Source organism: Sapajus apella, unplaced genomic scaffold (genome assembly GCF_009761245.1).
Source record: "Sapajus apella isolate SASKATOON/1434 unplaced genomic scaffold, GSC_monkey_1.0 scaffold32, whole genome shotgun sequence".
Taxonomy (NCBI): Eukaryota; Metazoa; Chordata; class Mammalia; order Primates; family Cebidae; genus Sapajus; species Sapajus apella.
This window is the reverse complement of record NW_022436972.1, coordinates 16,276,411-16,293,694: the sequence shown is the minus strand read 5'-3', so window position 1 is coordinate 16,293,694 and position 17,284 is coordinate 16,276,411. Positions and strand designations below refer to the sequence as shown.

The 17,284-nt window shown below is 41.8% G+C and overlaps 1 protein-coding gene across 1 annotated transcript; it reads right to left on the bottom strand.

Annotated features, from left to right (window-relative positions):
• Nucleotides 1-15,726: 15,726 nt before the first annotated feature.
• On the bottom strand, nt 15,727-17,248 carry LOC116562396. Its single transcript, XM_032294584.1, has one exon. It carries the CDS (start codon nt 16,944-16,946, stop codon nt 16,470-16,472), a length of 477 nt encoding a protein of 158 aa, XP_032150475.1. The 5' UTR covers nt 16,947-17,248; the 3' UTR covers nt 15,727-16,469.
• Between the last annotated feature and the right edge of the window lie 36 nt (nt 17,249-17,284).

The following is a 17,284-nucleotide window of genomic DNA, read 5'->3' as shown; positions in this document are numbered from 1 at the left end:
GGAAGAAGGAAGTGCTCAAATGTTGCTGAATGAATAGTGAATAAATGAATTCACTCAATGATGGAGCCAAGATGCACACACAGCAGTTTGACTTTAGTGGCCTTGCTCTTAGTGAGGGTGAACAAGAACTAGGAGAGAGGGGCTGCTGCAGCCCCCTTGGAACTTTCTAGCTTTGAGATTTTAGCAGCTTCCCTTCTGTGGGTTATGCAGGGAGGAAGGAAAATACTCCTATAATGGAAGCTTTATTGGAAAATGCAGAAGGTAGAAAAACATCTGGAAGGACCAAAAAAAAAAAAAAAAAAAAACCCAACAGGCAGCCAACCAATGAACCAGTAACAATGTACAGGTCTGAGACTGGGGCATTGATCAACAGCCACTTAAGCCACACACGATCACTATATGTGATTTTTTTCCCCCAAGAGAATGCATTAAAAGGAATGATTTGGAATTAAAAAAAAATTTAATTACCTTTTTAAAAATAAACTGAATAATTTGTAAAACTATGGAGAATATGGTGTGAACACAAAGGCTATGACTTTAAGTCATCTGGGAAAGCAACTGGTTTAGAAGATTAAACTATACAAACATAAAGCAAAGATTCTGAACCATCCGGTCTGGGTTGCACTTAAATTTTTAGCTTCATTAGGGATGATTTGGAGCTGCTATGCTTGTCATGCAAAACGTATTCCTCCATGTTATTTTCCATTTGCTAATCAGTTGGATCCATTTGAGTCAAACTGTGCCTTTGTAGACTTGGTTGCTTCTTTTGGAAGTGTTTGTTCTTTCAACTAGGTTACAGAAACAAGAGCTGAATTAGACACACAGCTGCAGAAAGCAGATTTCTACTTTCAAATTTAAGATGAAAAATATTGAGAGTGTTTATTTCATGTTGAAGCCAAGCAACTTTCTTGGTAAAGTTCTATTTCTTAACACATACAGTCAGAAATTGATGAGAGTGACCACATACCCCGAGGAGGCAGGTAGGCCCATCCAGAGCAGGAGCTTGGCTCATGCAGATGCACCTTTGACCCTAGCTCTGTTCCTCATAGTTGGATGACCCTGGCCAACTCACTGCACCCTGTTACTTTCCTCATCTGCAAAATTCATGTATCTAAAATCCCCTTGTGGGGTTGCTGTGAGGATGAGCTGAAAAGATGTGTGTGGCGTCACAGCATGATTTTCTTGATCAATGGAAGTTGTTAAGTTGTTGTTAATAGTCTACTTCTTGCTTTTGTAGAGTTGTGTTTTTTGTAGAGTTCTAGCTCTTTTGTTCATAGACAGGGTGACTATGTAATTTATCATCCAAACTGGGAATGAATAAATGAAATGAAAGATTAAGTGGAGGAGAGTCTGGACTCAAAGGTGTGGTCAGGACTCTTCCCAAACAAACCTGAACAAATATGGTTACCTTCCCTAAGACTAATGCATGGTCAGACTGAGCAGCCTGTGGAAGAAAGCTGGCTGCCATCATTCTGCCACCTACTGCTGGAGGAACAACAAGTCAGAAGCAGACTGGCAGGCAAAGCTAGACCTTGACTGTGTTGGGAAGACTTACATGGTGGGCTGCTGAAGAACTAACACCGCTGAGCACAGTGGCTCATGCCTATAATCCCAGCACTTTGGGAGGCCAAGATGCAAGGATTGCTTGAGACCAGAAGTTTGACACCAGCCTGGACCACCTAGTGAGACCCTGTCTCTACAAAAAAATCATTTTTTAAAAAATTAGCTGGTCCTGGTGACATGCACCTGTAGTCCCAGCTACTGAGGAGGCTGAGGCAGGTGGATCATTTCAGCCCAGGAGTTAGAGATCACAGTGAGCTATGATTGTGCCACTGCACTACAGCCTGGGCAACTGAGCAAGACATTGTCTCAAAAAATAAACAAACAAAAAGACTAACAACTTGGTCTTTGAAAAATATTGAGTAACCAGGCACGGTGGCTCACACCTGTAATCCCAGCACTTTGGGAGGCTGAGGCAGGTGGATCACTTGAGGTCAGGAGTTCAAGACTATCCTGGGCCAACCTGGCGAAACCCCATCTCTTCTAAAAATACAAAAAATTAGCTGAGTGTGGTGGCAGGCAACTGTAATCCTGGCTACTCAGGAGATTGAGGCATGGCAATTGCTTGAACCCAGGAGGTGGAGGCTGCGGTGAATAGAGATCAGGCCATTGCACTCCAACCTGGGGGAGAAGAGTGAAACTCTGTCTCAGACAAAAAAAAGAAAGAAAGAAAATTACTGAGTGAAGAAGCCTTCTTCCCTTCCTCCCCCACCACCTTATAATTTGGCAAAGGGCCTCCCTCTGTTGGGCCTACATTGTTTTCTAGGAGATAAAAATAGCCATGTGCCAAGATAGCATCAAACCTGCAGGGGCAGGTGAGGACTTCAGCATGGGGGTATAAGCAGGTCTTTTCTTGTGAGCCAGGATACATGGCTTTATGCTACTGTGTTTATTTCTCTTTGTTACTTGCCAACACAGTGATACTAGAACTTGCAGAAATTTAAGAGTAACTGGTATTACTTTAAAATACCTTTTCCAAGGCTCCCACTGCAGACCTTCGGAATCCAAGTCCCCCAAGATTCAGTGTATTTAAACTGGTGTCCAGGGCAGTTTCTATGACCTCAAAAGGTTGGGAAACATTGCCCTCACATTTAGAAAAGTCCTTTAAACTTTTCAGCTTTGACTTAGTTGTGCTATGGATGTTGAAAAATGCCTTTTGTCAGGCCGGACGTGGTGGCTGAAACCTGTATCTCAGCACTTTGGGAGGCTGAGGCAGGCAGATTACAAGGTCAGTTCGAGACCAGCCTGACTGACTTCGTGAAACCCTGTCTCTACTAAAAATATAAAAATTAGCCAGGTGTGGTGGTGGGCACCTGTAATACCAGCTACTCAGGAGGCTGAGGCAGGAGAATCATTTGAACCTGGGAGGCAGAGGTTGCAGTGAGCCAAGATGGCGCCATGGCACTCCAGCCTGGGTAACAGAGCGAGACTTCATCACAAAAAAAAAAAAAAAAAAAAAAAAAGGTTATCATTTTGAAGACCATGGAAAAATGCAGAAGTGATTAACATCTTCAGTAGATATAGTGCAATGCAAAATGCTACAATGTTAAAAATCAGGGTGAGGTGCTATTAAATTTAAGAAGGCATTATAGGCCAGGCGTGGTGGCTCACACCTGTAATCCCAGCACTTTGGGAGACCAAGGCAGGCAGATCACCTGGGGTCAGTAGTTCAAGACCTCCCTGGCCAACATGGTGAAACCCTGTCTCTACTAAAAATATAAAAATTAGCTGGGTGTGGTATCATGTGCCTGTAATCTCAGCTACTTGGGAGACTGAGGCAGGAGAATCACTTGACCTCGGGAGGCGAGAGATTGGGCCACTGTACTCCAGCCTGGGTGACACAGCAAGACTTTGTCTCAAAAAAAAAAAAAAAAAAAAAGGCACTATAGCCATGTAACACAAAGATGATAGAATCTTACGCCTAAGCTATAGCTACACACAACCACACCCAAGGTTCCCCAAGGAAAACAGATGCATAGAGAACACTAGCAAATAGAATTAAAGCACCACTTTGCTACAAATAACTCCAGTAAGCTGGGCCTGAGCACTGCTTTGGACTTCCAGGCTCTAGGCTTCCTCTATCTCCCAGGAATAAATAGACTTACCTTAATGAGAGCACCTCAGACAAAGATGCCTGGTCCTCTGCCTGAGAGGCCGGAGATCCTGGTTTCAGCAGTGAAAAGGAGGCAGCAGAAAAGAGGCAGTGAACAAAGAGGCAGCAAAAAAAAAAAAAAAAAAAAAAAAAAAAAAAATTGGCTGGGGAGAGTTCCCTCTGATCATCTCTTCTCAAATCTGCATTTGCTGAAATCAAGTTGGTACCTGGAAACCAGCCATGTTGGGTGTCTTTATATCTTGGAAATGGGCAAACATCACAAAGTAGAGCTGCCCAATCCCCGTCCAAAGTTGACTGTTAACTATTTATCAGCATGCCACTGGGAGAGACCAGAAAGCATGCTAGCCTCCCCGACCTGTCAGTTGGCCCTGGTTTTGTGCACCACTCTGCTGCACTGTAGGAAGAGAATAAAAGCTATGTCTGGATTCACAGTAATAAAGATGATGACGATGATGACAATATCTATTGAGCACTTCGAGTTACTGTGTTCACTGGTTCAAGTGTTTCATATGCACTCCCTTAATCTATACTCAAAGCACTTTATCAAATGAGGATTGCCATGATCTCTACATATGAGGAAACTGAGGATCAGAGCAGGGAAGTAATTTATCTAGTGTTAACGCAGCTGAGGAATAGACAATTCTGGATTCCAATTCAGGCAAGGCCATTCTAAAGGCTCAGCACTGACCTCAATAGCAACCATTTCCTGGGGAAGCCTGGCAGAGAGAATGGCAAAGCTTCTTCCTTAACTAGCAGTTGATAGCATGGATTGCCAATTGCTATGATAGAATCATTTATATTTTAAAATGTGCATCCTTGCATATTGTAATACAGTTTTTACATAAGGTTTTCTTTTCTTTTCTTTTTTCCTGAGATGGAGTTTTGCTCTTGTTGCCCAGGCTGGAGTGCAACGGTGCAATCTGGGCTCACTGCAACCTCTGCCTCCTGGGTTCAAGTGATTCTCCTGCCTCAGCCTCCTGAGTAGCTGGGATTATAGGCATGTGCCACCATGCCCGGCTAATTTTGCATTTTTAGTAGAGACAGGGTTTCTCCATGTTGGTCAGGCTGGCCTCGAACTCCTGACCTCAGGTGATCTGCCCACCTTGGCTTCCCAAAGTGTTGAGATTACAAGTGTGAGCTATATATCTCTTGGGTATAGATCTAGGAATTGATTTGCTGGATCATATGGTAATCCTATGTTTAAGTTTTCTGGGAACTGCCAAACTTTTTTTTAACCGAGTGTAGGTCAGCAACTTTTATTTATTTATTTTTAAGAGACGGGGTCTTGCTGTGTTGCTGAGGCTGAGTACAGGGGCATGATCATAGCCTGCTGCTTCCTTGAATTCCTGGGTTCAAACGATTCTCCTGCTTCAGCCTCCCAAGTAGTTGGAACTACAGGAGCATGCCACCATGCCCTGGCTAATTTTTAAATGTTTTGTAGCAATGGGGTCTCACCAGCAACTTTTAGAAGAACTTATTTTTATCATTGTAAAAGTAATACAGTATAGAAACGTTGAAACACCCAGAAAATTATAGAAATTTTGAAAAACCTAGAAAAGAATCAGGACAAAATACAAATAATTCTTACTTTTCACTACTGTGTGTAGCTACTGTTAATGTTGTAGTCCGTTTTCTTAATATGTGCATATGCACATGCACACACACACACACACACACACACACACACACACAAATACAGATAAGCCCTGACTTATAATGGTTCGACTTATGACTTTTTGAATTTGCTATGGGTTTACTGGGGTACTAAATGTATTTGACAATATTTTCAACTTACTGTAGGTTTACCAGGACATAACCCCATTGTAAGTAGAAAAGCACCTGTAATTGGCATCATACTGTATATGATCTTTCGAAAAATTTTTTTTGGCAAGGCGTAGTGGCTCACGCCTGTAATCTCAACACTTTGGGAGGCTGAGGCGGGTGGATCACCTGAAGTAAGAAGTTCAAGACTAGCCTGGCCAATATGGTGAAACTCTGTTTCTACTTAAAATATAAAAACTAGATGGGCGTGGTGGTGCATGTCTGTAATCCCAGCTACTTGAGAGGCTGAAGTAGAATTTCTTGAACCCTGGGATGTGGAGGTTGCAGTGAGCCAAGGTTGCACCACTGCATTCCAGCCAAGGCGACAGTGAGACTCTGTCTCAAAAAAAAAAAAAAAGAAATTAGCTGGCTGTGGTGGTCTGTGCCTGTAATCCCAGCTACTCTTGACGATGAGGCATGAGAATAGCTTGAACCCAGGAAGGGGAGGTTGCAGTGAGCCAAGATCACACCACTGCACTCTAGCCTGGCAACAGAGAGAGATTCTGTCTCAAAAAAAAAAGAAATTTTTTTTTCCACTTAGCAAAAAGTTATGAATTTTTCAAGTTGTAATCTTCGAAAACATGATTTTAAAATACATATTATTATTTTATATAAATGTACCAGGATTAATTTAACCCATATCCTTTTGATGAATAGTTAGGATATTCCTAATTTTCCCCTGACAACTCTATAATAAATATATTATACTTGGTAAAAATATTGTGGTGTTCATTATTTTTTCCTAGAATAAATTTCTAAAGATTGGATTAATTATGTGTATTTTGAGTGTTTCTAATACAGATTTCCAAACCTTCCTCCAAAAGTTTGTATCCATCTGCATTGGGCTCCAGCAGCAAACAAGCTGGTCTGACCACTAGACAGAAGCCTATGGTAATTATGATGTTTTAAATATCTGCCAATTTAATGGACTGAAAAAAGTCATGCCAGTATTTTGCTTGGTATCTCTTAGATTATCAATGAGAATGGAATTTTTTTCTCATGCTTACTGATCATTTGTATTTCTTTTTTTTATGCCCTGTTTTTCAATCTTTGTGTTTGTCTTGTTCATTTGAACAGTCTGTATTATAGATCCATACATTGCATGTATTTGTTCCAATTGAGTTTGTCTTTTCCTTTTTTTTTTTTTTTTGAGACGGAGTTTGGCTTTTGTTGCCCAGGCTGGACTGCAGTGGCATGATCTCAGCTCACTACAATGTTCGCCTCTCGGGTTCAAGTGATTCTCCTGCCTCAGCCTCCCAAGGAGCTGGGATTACAGGCACCCACCACCATGCCCAGCTAATTTTTGTGTTTTTAGTAGAGACTGGGTTTCACCATGTTGGTCAGGCTGGTATCAAACTCCAGACTTCAGGTGATCCACCCACCTTGGCCTCCCAAAGTGCTGGGATTACATGTCTTTTTCTTTTACAAAGTTATCTTTTTTTGGTATATATTACAAAAGTAATAGATGTTCCATGTAAAAATATTTAAAAATTATGAAGGAAAAATGAAGTAGGCAAACAAATCAGTACATAAATAAATAAAATGAAAAATAAAAATACAAAAAATTATAAAACTATAAAAAATAGATATTGAAAAATACCCATATTCCATCCTTTCAAATTCAGAATTTGTTGTATATTCCTAAAAATACTTTTTCTTTTCCATTCTATCAATTACATTTCTTTTCAAAATTGAAATCATAGTATGTTGGGATTCACTCAGGGTGGTTGGCAAAATGTTAAGGAAAACATTAGGGAAAGTTGTAAGATTACAGTCTCAATACTTTTGGAAGGCCAAAAGGTTTTAATGGGACAGGCTGAAGACAGTCAGTTCTTACCTTAGAGCATTAGGTCATAGGGTGAAGATTAAGAATAATAGAAGCTTCTCCAGTTAAGTGTGTTTACCTCTTATTCCTTTTTCTCTACTTGTTTAGTCATGTAAACTTTGTGCTGGATGGTCTTCTCAGGGGGAGGTAGAAGGGGAATTACCCATTAATGGTGTTTACTCTGGGCCCTGGAACCAAAAGCTTTTATCATTCCTAAAACCACTCTTTTAACCATGTTAATTATCCATAAGGTGTTGTCTTAGAACCTCTGTTATTAAATCTATACTGAATAAATGTGAGGAGGAACAGCTAGTAAGAGGTCAGGCAGCTGCAGTTGCCCTCTGAGAGCACCTAACGACCTCCCTAGCCCACTTAATTCACTGTACTTTGTGTGTAAGTATATTTATTCATCCATCACGGAGTCAGGGTTTGCAGGACAGACTCTCACAGGTGGTGATCAGTGTCTCAAGAGTACACACACTGTTTTTAATTTGATTCTTCACTTACTATATCATATACATATCTCTATGTCAATACATATAGCTTTATCTTCTTTTTAATAGTTACATACTATTACATGACATGTTATGTTTTTTAACATTAAAAAGTTTTACATTTTATTTAATCATATCATTCCATCTTTTTATGGCATATTGCTTAATGTTTACACTTAGAAAGAAGGTTCTCAAGTTTTTATAAGAACTCTCTGGCCATGTGCGGTGACTCATGCCTGTAATCCCAGCACTTTGGGAGGCTGAGGCTGGCAGATCACAAGGTCAAGAGATAGAGACCATCCTGGACAACATGATGAAACCCTGTCTCCACTAAAAATACAAAAAGTTAGCCAGGCATGGTGGTGCACGCCTATAGTCCCAGCTACTTTGGAGGCTGAGGCAGGAGAATCGCTTGAACCTAAGTGGCGGAGGTTGCAGTGAGTCAAGATTGTGCCATTGCACTACATCCTGGTGACAGAGTGAGACTCTGTCTCAAAAAAAAAAAAAAAAAAAGAAAAAGAAAGAAAAGAAAATGAAGACTATCAGCACATCTATGTAAACTCTAGGAAGAGTTGGACTATAGAAGGAATATAGTAAACCTTGCTGTGTAAAGAAAGGATGGAAAGCTACTTTGTTTTGATAAGATAAAATGTACTGTCGTGCCTATTTGGAGTAAATTAAAATTCAGAGTACTTACTATTTCAGCTGGTCTCAACAGCAAATTTTTAGAAGTCTGAAATACATCAATATTGGGAAATAGAGGACGGTTGCTTCCTTAAGATATTCATGAAATCACTGGGTTAAGTGCTGGGAATGCAATGATGAGGAAACGCACACACACACCAACACACATACATACAATCCCAGCTCTTATGGACTGTATAGTCAAGTGGAGAGACAAACATTATTTAAATAATGACACAAATAAATATCACAAACTGCAGTGTGCATGATGGAAAAGGAGTATTAGATGATATGAGATGATTAACAGGGATCTGTTATTGACCTGAAACGTGGGAAAGCTAATCTGAGACTGTGAGTTGTGCTATGGCTGGAGGATGGGGATGGAAGGTGGCTGGTGAGGGCCTGCGTTGGGGAAGGAACTAAGGGTGCAGGAGCCCTGATGCTGGAAGTGGTATGAGCCTTGGGTAACACAAGGGCTAACCCAAATGCCTACAGAGAGTAAGGATTGTGGGAGAGGAAGAAGTGACATCCTTCTTCTAAAGTATTTGAATTCAGTTTTCATCTTTTAAAAATAGTCTAACAATAGGCAAACAATTTGTGTTTTTTACAGGGATTGTAAGAGTCAATAAATGATTACTGAACTCCTAAGAAGGTCCTAAAACTGCGTGTTTGAGGAATTCCAGAATTTAAATGTTGGGTAGAAAAGGATGACCCAACAAGTATTCCTGAGTCTGAAGAAGAAAAGCCAGGAGTAAGTTTAGTGTTACTAATGGCAGAGGAAAAGAGGGCCTTTTTTTTGAGACAAGAATTTCACTCTTGTTACCCAGGCTGGAGTGCAATGGTGCGATCTTGGCTCACTGCAGCCTCCGCCTCCTGGGTTCAAGCAATTCTCCTGCCTCAGCCTCCCGAGTAGCTGGGACTACAGGTGTGTGCCACCATGCCCAGCTAATTTTCGTATTTTTAGTAGAGATGGGGTTTCACCATATTGACCAGGATGGTCTTGATCTCTTGACCTCGTGATCCACCCACCTCGGCCTCCCAAAATGCTGGGATTATAGGCGTGAGCCACCATGCCCAGCCAAAGAGGGCCTTTTAAGAAGAAGGCAGTGAGGCGGGATGTGGTGGCTCATGCCTATAATCCCAGCATTTTGGGAGGCCGAAAGAGGTGGATCACTTGAGGTCTGGAGTTTGAGACCAGCCTGACTAACATGGAGAAACCCCGTCTCTACTGAAAATACAAAAAAATTAGCTGGGTGTGGTGGTGCATGACTGTAATCCCAGCTACTTGGGAGGCTGAGGCAAGAGAATTGCTTGAACCCAGGAGGCGCAGGTTGTTGTGGTGAGCCAAGATCGCACCACTGCACTCTAGCCTGGGTGACAAGAGTGAAACTCCGTCTCAAAAAAAAAAAGGAGGCAGTGGTACTCAGATTTGAAAGCTACTAAAAGATCAAGGAAAATGAGAAATGAAAAAATATCTATTGGATTTTGCAACAGGGAGGCTAATGACTTTCACAAAATGCTTAAAATGCAAGTATATTGTATAATCAGCTCCAAGCATCTTCCTGAATTATCTGTGTCTTTTGTCTAACTGGGAGAGGTGTGGGTTGCTTTAGACGGAATTCATGCTTCTGGAGATCTGGGGGCATTCTAGCAACAATCCAGATGGTGTTACAAATAAGACCATTTAAGATAAACACATTTTAACAAGGCATTTATTACCCATTAGAGAGAATCAATTGGGCTCATGTTGAAAACCATGAAGCATCTATTTCTTTTTTTTTTTTTTTTTTTTTGTGAGACGGAGTTTCACTCATGTTACCCAGGCTGGAGTGCAATGGCGCGATCTCGGCTCACCGCAATCTCCGCCTCCTGGGTTCAGGCAATTCTCCTGCCTCAGCCTCCCGAGTAGCTGGGATTACAGGCACGCGCCACCATGCCCAGCTAATTTTTTGTATTTTTAGTAGAGACGGGGTTTCACCATGTTGACCAGGATGGTCTCGATCTCTTGACCTCGTGATCCACCCGTCTCGGCCTCCCAAAGTGCTGGGATTACAGGCTTGAGCCACCGCGCCCGGCCTGAAGCATCTATTTCTTATGCAATGCTGTATAGCGAAGTATCTGAGAAGTCTAGATCCTTAGAACCAAAAAAATTCTATGCATTGGTCTATTGCCTTTATTTGAGACAGACAGTGTGCTTATGGTACAGGTATCTACCAGCTACTGAAAACTGCAGAAGCCCTACCCATGACGTGTCCTTATTTATAGAAGAAATACTCTAAAAATCTCTCATAAAACAGGATAAAAGTAGTTTTCTAACCCAAAATGTCGTCATAATTGGCACTTCTCAGCATAAAAATTGAGCACATAATGATGAATGAACTCAGAAAGTTTCAAAATAAACAATGTATACAAGCTCTCAAACAATTGCAAATATATAGTACCTATTAGTATTTAGCTGAATTAATCATTTCTTAAGCCCCTCATAAAGTTACTGTTTATAAAAGATAAAGTTCTATGTATATGGGAATTAAATTTAGAAAAACATTTAATTGTCATAATTAAATGTAATCGTTAAAATATCAAAATAATACATTTCAGAGAATATATACGTAATGATTTTTAAAGCTCTAGTGAAGCATACTCTAAAATGTAGCTAAGCAATCTATTAACACCCTTTTACACAACACAGTTACAATTATTCTAGTAAGATAAATTGGCCAGGCTCAGTGATTCATGCTTGTAATCCCAGCACTTTGGGAGGCTGAGGTGGGTGGATCACCTGAAGTCAGGAGTTCAAGACCAGCCTGGTCAACATGGCGAAACCCTGTCTCTACTAAAAATACAAAATATTATCTGGGCATGGTGGTGGGCTCCTGTAATCCCAGCTACTTGGGAGGCTGAGGCAGGATAATTGCTTGAACCTGAGAGACGGAGGTTGCAGTGAGCTGAGGTTGTACCACTGCACTCCAGCCTGGGTGACAGAGTGAGACTCTGTCTGAAAAGAGAAAACAAAAAGATAAATTATACATAAGATTGATATACAAGGAAATTATATGTATTCACATATATATATATAATTTCCTTTTGGAAGATTTTAGAAAAATATTTGCCATGATTAATGATTTTTATATTTTATTTATAAATTGAATACTTTGACCAAATATTATATTAAATGGTTCAATAGGATTGAACCATATATGCTGTACTTTTATATATGTTATTGCATTTTAAAAAATCTGTAATTTTCAGTAACCTCAAAATATTAAAATAAATTTCTTGGCACAGTGGCTCATGTCCATAATTCCAGCACTTTGATTGGCCAAAGCAGGTGGATCACTTGAGTCCGTGAGTTTGAGACTAGCCTGGGCAAAATGGCAAAACACCATTTCTACAAAAAATACAAAAATTATCTAGGTGTGGCACAGGGTACCTGTAGTCCCAGCTACTAGGGAGGTTGAGGTGGGAAGATCTGACTGCAGATCCACTATTGCAGTGAGCTGTGACTGGGCAATAGAGTGAGACCTTGTCTCAAAATTAAATAAATAAATAAATAATTTTCTTCCTCTTTAAATCTTGGACCTAGTTATCAGATCAATCTTGCTAAAATTCTGCTTTCATTCATGCATATTATTCAGTGGCTCCTCACTTCCTACAAAATGAAATTCAGCTCTTTGTTCTCACATGCAAAACGTTTCAATATTTGGCTTCAAACTTTATTTCCAAACCAAGCCACGCTCATCTCCACACTGAGCTTGTGCTGTGTTCCTCATCTTGAAAGCTCTTCCTCTTTCTTTTCTTCAAATCTTGTGATCTTTAAAGATGCAGTTCAACTCCCACTTACCTCCCTTATGAAATCTTCCCTTATGTTTCTGGTGCCTTCCCCTGGCCTTGTCTTCATCACTTATTTTGGTGATGAAGACAATCACTATTATGTACTAAGTAACAGTACTTGTGTGGTTTTTTTTTTTTTTTTTGAGACAGAGTTTTGCTCTTGTGGCCCAGGCTGGAATGCAATGGCGAGATCTCAGCTGACTGCAACCTCGGCCTCCTGGATTCAAGTGATTTTCTTGCCTCAGCCTCCTGACTAGCTGGGATTACAGGCGTCTGCCACCACACCCAGCTAATTTTTGTATTTTCAGTAGAGACAGGGTTTTGCCATGTTGGCCAGGCTGCTCTCAAACTACTGTCCTCTGGTCATCCACCCGCCTCCTCCCAAAGTGCTGGGATTACAGGTGTGAGCCACTGCACTCCGCCTTGTGTCTCTTAACCAAATACGAATTACCTTTGGTGCCTAGCAAAATCCTAAGAATTATAAAATTTGACAGAGTATTAAATTATAAGCATATGCTAGTATTACCTTAATTACCTGACTTATTTTACTTTATTTTTACAGTTTTTCTATCTACAGAAATAGTATAACTAAAAGCCAAGTTTACTATTGCTTAAGTGTTTCTCATTCTCTTTCAAAATGAACTGATCTTGCTGTTGTCTCCATTTAATGCATGATCTTCACTGTGCAACTGAAATATACAGGGTCTGAAATTTTCCTCAAACCATGGACTAATTCTCTTTAATTTCATCAAGTCTTAGGTAAGTTTCTGTGTTTTGTGATAAATGCATTTTTACCTTCCTTTTAATGGAATATTTGAATGTTCAATTTCTCCAAAAATACAGAACTGAAACCCAAAAAACAGTAAGGTCTTCCTTTCATTGAGTTTGATGTTTTTCATTTTTCTCTCCTTTCTCCAAGCACAGGGGAAGAGATATAAAAGTGGAGAGAGAGATGTTTTTAAAGGCCACCCTAGGCTAGATGCAGAAAAGCAGAAATTATGGTGCTAGCTTCCTCTACTGCATAGGCAGTTTAACTCTGCTTAAGACTATTGTACTTGAGTCCCAAGTTTACAGATCTAGGGAAATCATGCCTACAAATGAGCATGGTTTTCTTCTTGCATATAACAGCACCAATTACTTATTAAATACCTACTGTATGTCAGATGCAATGTTGGTTGCTTTATATATTACCTAATTTTCATGATCTAATGTATCATGATTCCCATTTTATAGAGGAGAAAACCAAAGCTTAGAGATGCTAAGTAACCTGAACAACTAGTAAATGGCAGAGCTAGAGTTTAGATGCAGAACTGATTCCAAACCCTATGCTCTTTTCACTACATCTTGCATTGTCAGTGTCTTTTATTGGCAGGAATTCTCACTGGGGAATGTTGGGGCTTGCATCTGTAACTGGCAGCTAAAGGGAAGGACAGAATAATAATAAAAAATTTCCATTGTATCTGAGGAGGTTTACCAGACCTCTTCCTCTATGCACAGTTGCTCCAGGCTTTGTCATTAGATGTTCCTCACTCTGACAATTTACACTTCAGTGTACACTAAATTTGGCGCTGTTCCTTTTGTTATGGAACATCTGATCACTTCTGTCTGGGTAGGTGGGGAGGAGAGCTGAGACGATTTTATCTTTGTCAAGGCCCAGGATGAAAACAATACCAGGAAGTAAATCAATGCAAGAATATACATTTTATACTAAAAATGTACATATGATAATATGTAGTATAAATTTACTATTTATATATTTTTGGGGGGGCCAGTGGTGGCGGGGTGTGGCATGATACATTTATCACACAAGATGAAACTTACACATAAAGACTAGATATAGCTATAGTCTTAGTGCTGTGCTGATATATAAATTCTAAGTTTCAGTTGTTAGTTTATTTGAAGATCAATAGAAGGAAATTCCAGTGTGACAAGAATGTCGACAATCCCTGTGTTATCTCTCCCAGGATTTAGTTCCACTGTGCTCTTCCAGGAAAGATATAGCTGTGTATGCAGGTTTTAGTTGGGCAATCAACTTTTTCTAGTCACTTTACCTGTGGTAGTTTCTGGGTCGCTCTTCTGTGTATTAGGATCACAGGAGGAGAGAAAGGGTTATTCTTCCTTCTCCATTTTTCCACACTTAAGAGAGTTTGACATACTATGTTTTCTAGTTAGTAGTTAATTTCGTTTAACGTCTAGAGATTGCTACACTGATTTAATGATTTTTACACTTAGTTGGGCAAAAGTTTATTAGTATCTACCACCAACCAGATCTAACTACATAAATATGCATCATATAATTGCATTAAGGATAATGTGTGGGTTTTGAATGTGAACCCTGAAAATCTTAGCCACATTCCAGTTAATTTAGAAAGTTTATTTTGCCAAGATTGAGGATGTGTGCCCATGATAATGGCCTCAGGAGGTCCTGACATACCCAAGGTGGTCGGAGCACAGTTTGGTTTGGTTTTGTACATTTTAGGCAGACATGAGACATCAATCAACATTGGTAAGATGAACACTGGTTTGGTCCAGAAAAGGTGGGACAATTCAAAACAGGGAGGGGGCTTCCAGGTCTTAGGGAGCTAAGAGGCAAATCATTGCATTCTTTTGAGTTTCTGATTAGCCTTTCCAAAGGAGGCAATCAGATATTCATTATCTGTGAGCAGAGGGGTAACTTTGTACAGAATGGGAGGCAGGTTTGCCCTAAGCAGTTCCCAGCTGGACTTGTCCCTTTAGCTTAGTGATTTTGGGGCCCCAAGATCTTCCTTTTACACGAGTTATTAACCGTTCACTCTTGTGAAATATCATTTTAATATTAGGATATCTGAAATGTTTCCATATGGCTGGGCGCTGTGGCTCACGCCTGTAATTCCAGCACTTTGGGAGGCTGAGGCCTGACGAACACTTGAGCCCAGGAGTTTGATATCACCTTGGGCAACATAGTGAGACCCTGTGTCCACAAAAAATAAAATTAGCCAGGCATGGTGGCACATGCCTGTGGTCCCAGCTACTTGGGAGGCGAAGGCAGGAGGATCACTTGAGCCCGGGAGGTTGAGGCTGTAGTAAGCCTCGATCCAGCCACTGTACTCCATCCAGCCTGGGAGACAGAGATAGATAGACCCTGCCTTAAAATAAATCAACAAACAACGATAACAAATAATGGGATGTTTCTATAGATCACTTTGTTTTTTAAAACACTAAATTGATTGATTGATCGAGGTGGAGTCTCACTCTGTCGCCCAGGCAGGAGTGCAGTGGCACGGTGTTGGCTCACTGTAACCCCGGGTTCAAGCGATTCTCCCGTCTCAGCCTCTCAAGTAGCTGGGACTACCGGCATGCGTCACCATGCCCGGCTAATTTTTAATTGTTATTTAAATTTTTGTATTTTTAGGAGGGACGAAGTTTCGCCATGTTGGCCAGGCCAGTCTCGAACTCCTGTCCTCAGGTGATCGGCCGGCCTCGACCTCCCAAAGTGCTGGGATTACAGCTGTGAGCCACTGCGCCTGGCCTAAAAACACTTAGTAGAGAACTGGGGTGCAGTTTTGTCACTGACAGTTACGGTGCTGTAGAAAGAACCCATATCTGGAATCTGCCTTTAGCCTTAGCTCTGCCTCGTTTTACCTTGGAAAAGTCACTTCACCTGTTTTCTCATTTATATAGGGTTAGGATCATGATTTCTATATCGCAGTGTTCTTATGAGACTGAATGACGGAAGTTAAAATAAGTTTTCTACGAAGGCAAAATTAGGTTTCTTATAGCAGGAAGAGAGATGCTCAAAGAGAAGTGGGAATCTCAGGAGAAGGATGTGGTCAGGGGCTTTTATGGAGGTTGGACTAAGGATTATTAGTCAAGGGGCTCAACTGCCATGTATGGTAGGTCTCGAATACCGTTTCTCCAAAATAACCGATGTCCCACCAAACCCAAACTTCCTCAACTCGGATCAAACTCAATGCTGCAGCATGTTCTGAGATTCTGTACTCGCCTCACTTCCCCCGATTATCAATTTTGGAGGAGCCATTCCTTCATCATCCATATTTGCATCCTCTACACCGCTCATTGGTAAGTGCTTAGTGCGTCTGCTATCGTGGGGTGGACATAATATTATCAGGTTAGCGACTTAATAACTGTTAGTGGTGGATCTTTAAAGCCAATTTGAAAGTTCATGCTTTCCCCTAAAGGCAAAGCAGGCGTTCCTTTTCTTAAAAGAGAATTTTAAACAGAACTGGGTCTTTGGTGTCCTGAGTAAAGCCGGCAAAGAGAGAGGGTCACGGTTGGGGGTGGGGGTGAGGGGCGATACAGAACCCTCTTCTGGTGGTGCCTTGCCCGGAACCCCAGGGTAGAGCCCTGGCGCGCTCCCAACGCGAATCGGCGACTCCGTGGGGAGCGAGGTGCAGAGGTGCCCGTCCCACCCTACCCCTTGTGGGGTGCCGGGCTCAATTTCCCAGAGCCACGGGGCCAGCTTCTGGTCCTGAGATGCGGATGAAGTGGTGTGAAGGGTTGGGCTTTTTTTTTTGTTCCTAAAAATGCAACGAACAAAAAAAAAAGTACAACAATCCAAACCCAACCATCTTATTGCACGGCGGCTTAACTGGGAGACTTTCTTCCCGGGCGGCTCCATCCGGGATGGCGCCGCGTCCAGTCGAGCCCACCGTCTGGGCGAACGGCGTCCACTTCCCGGAGCTGCGGCGCAGCCCCCTGCGGGCGGACCTCTGGCGCGCGCAGGCCTCTGGAAGGGAGAAAAGCCCGCAGCCCGGCCCTCCCCTTCCCGGGTGGGCGGCGGGAGCCGGCGGCGGTTGGAGACGCCGGAAGAAGCGCGGCCGCACCTCCCGGCTCCCTCCGCTGGGACAAGGCGCGGCTGGGGAGGCGGGACGCAGACGAAGCGGTCGGGGAGGCGGGGCCCGAGGTGCTGGCGGAGGCGGGCGACGGGGAGGGGGGAGGGAGCGGGAGGGGGGAGGG

Bases quoted from the DNA above. Each gene is read 5' to 3' on its own strand.
- LOC116562396 (XM_032294584.1), bottom strand. From the start codon at position 16,946: ATGGAGCCGCCCGGGAAGAAAGTCTCCCAGTTAAGCCGCCGTGCAATA.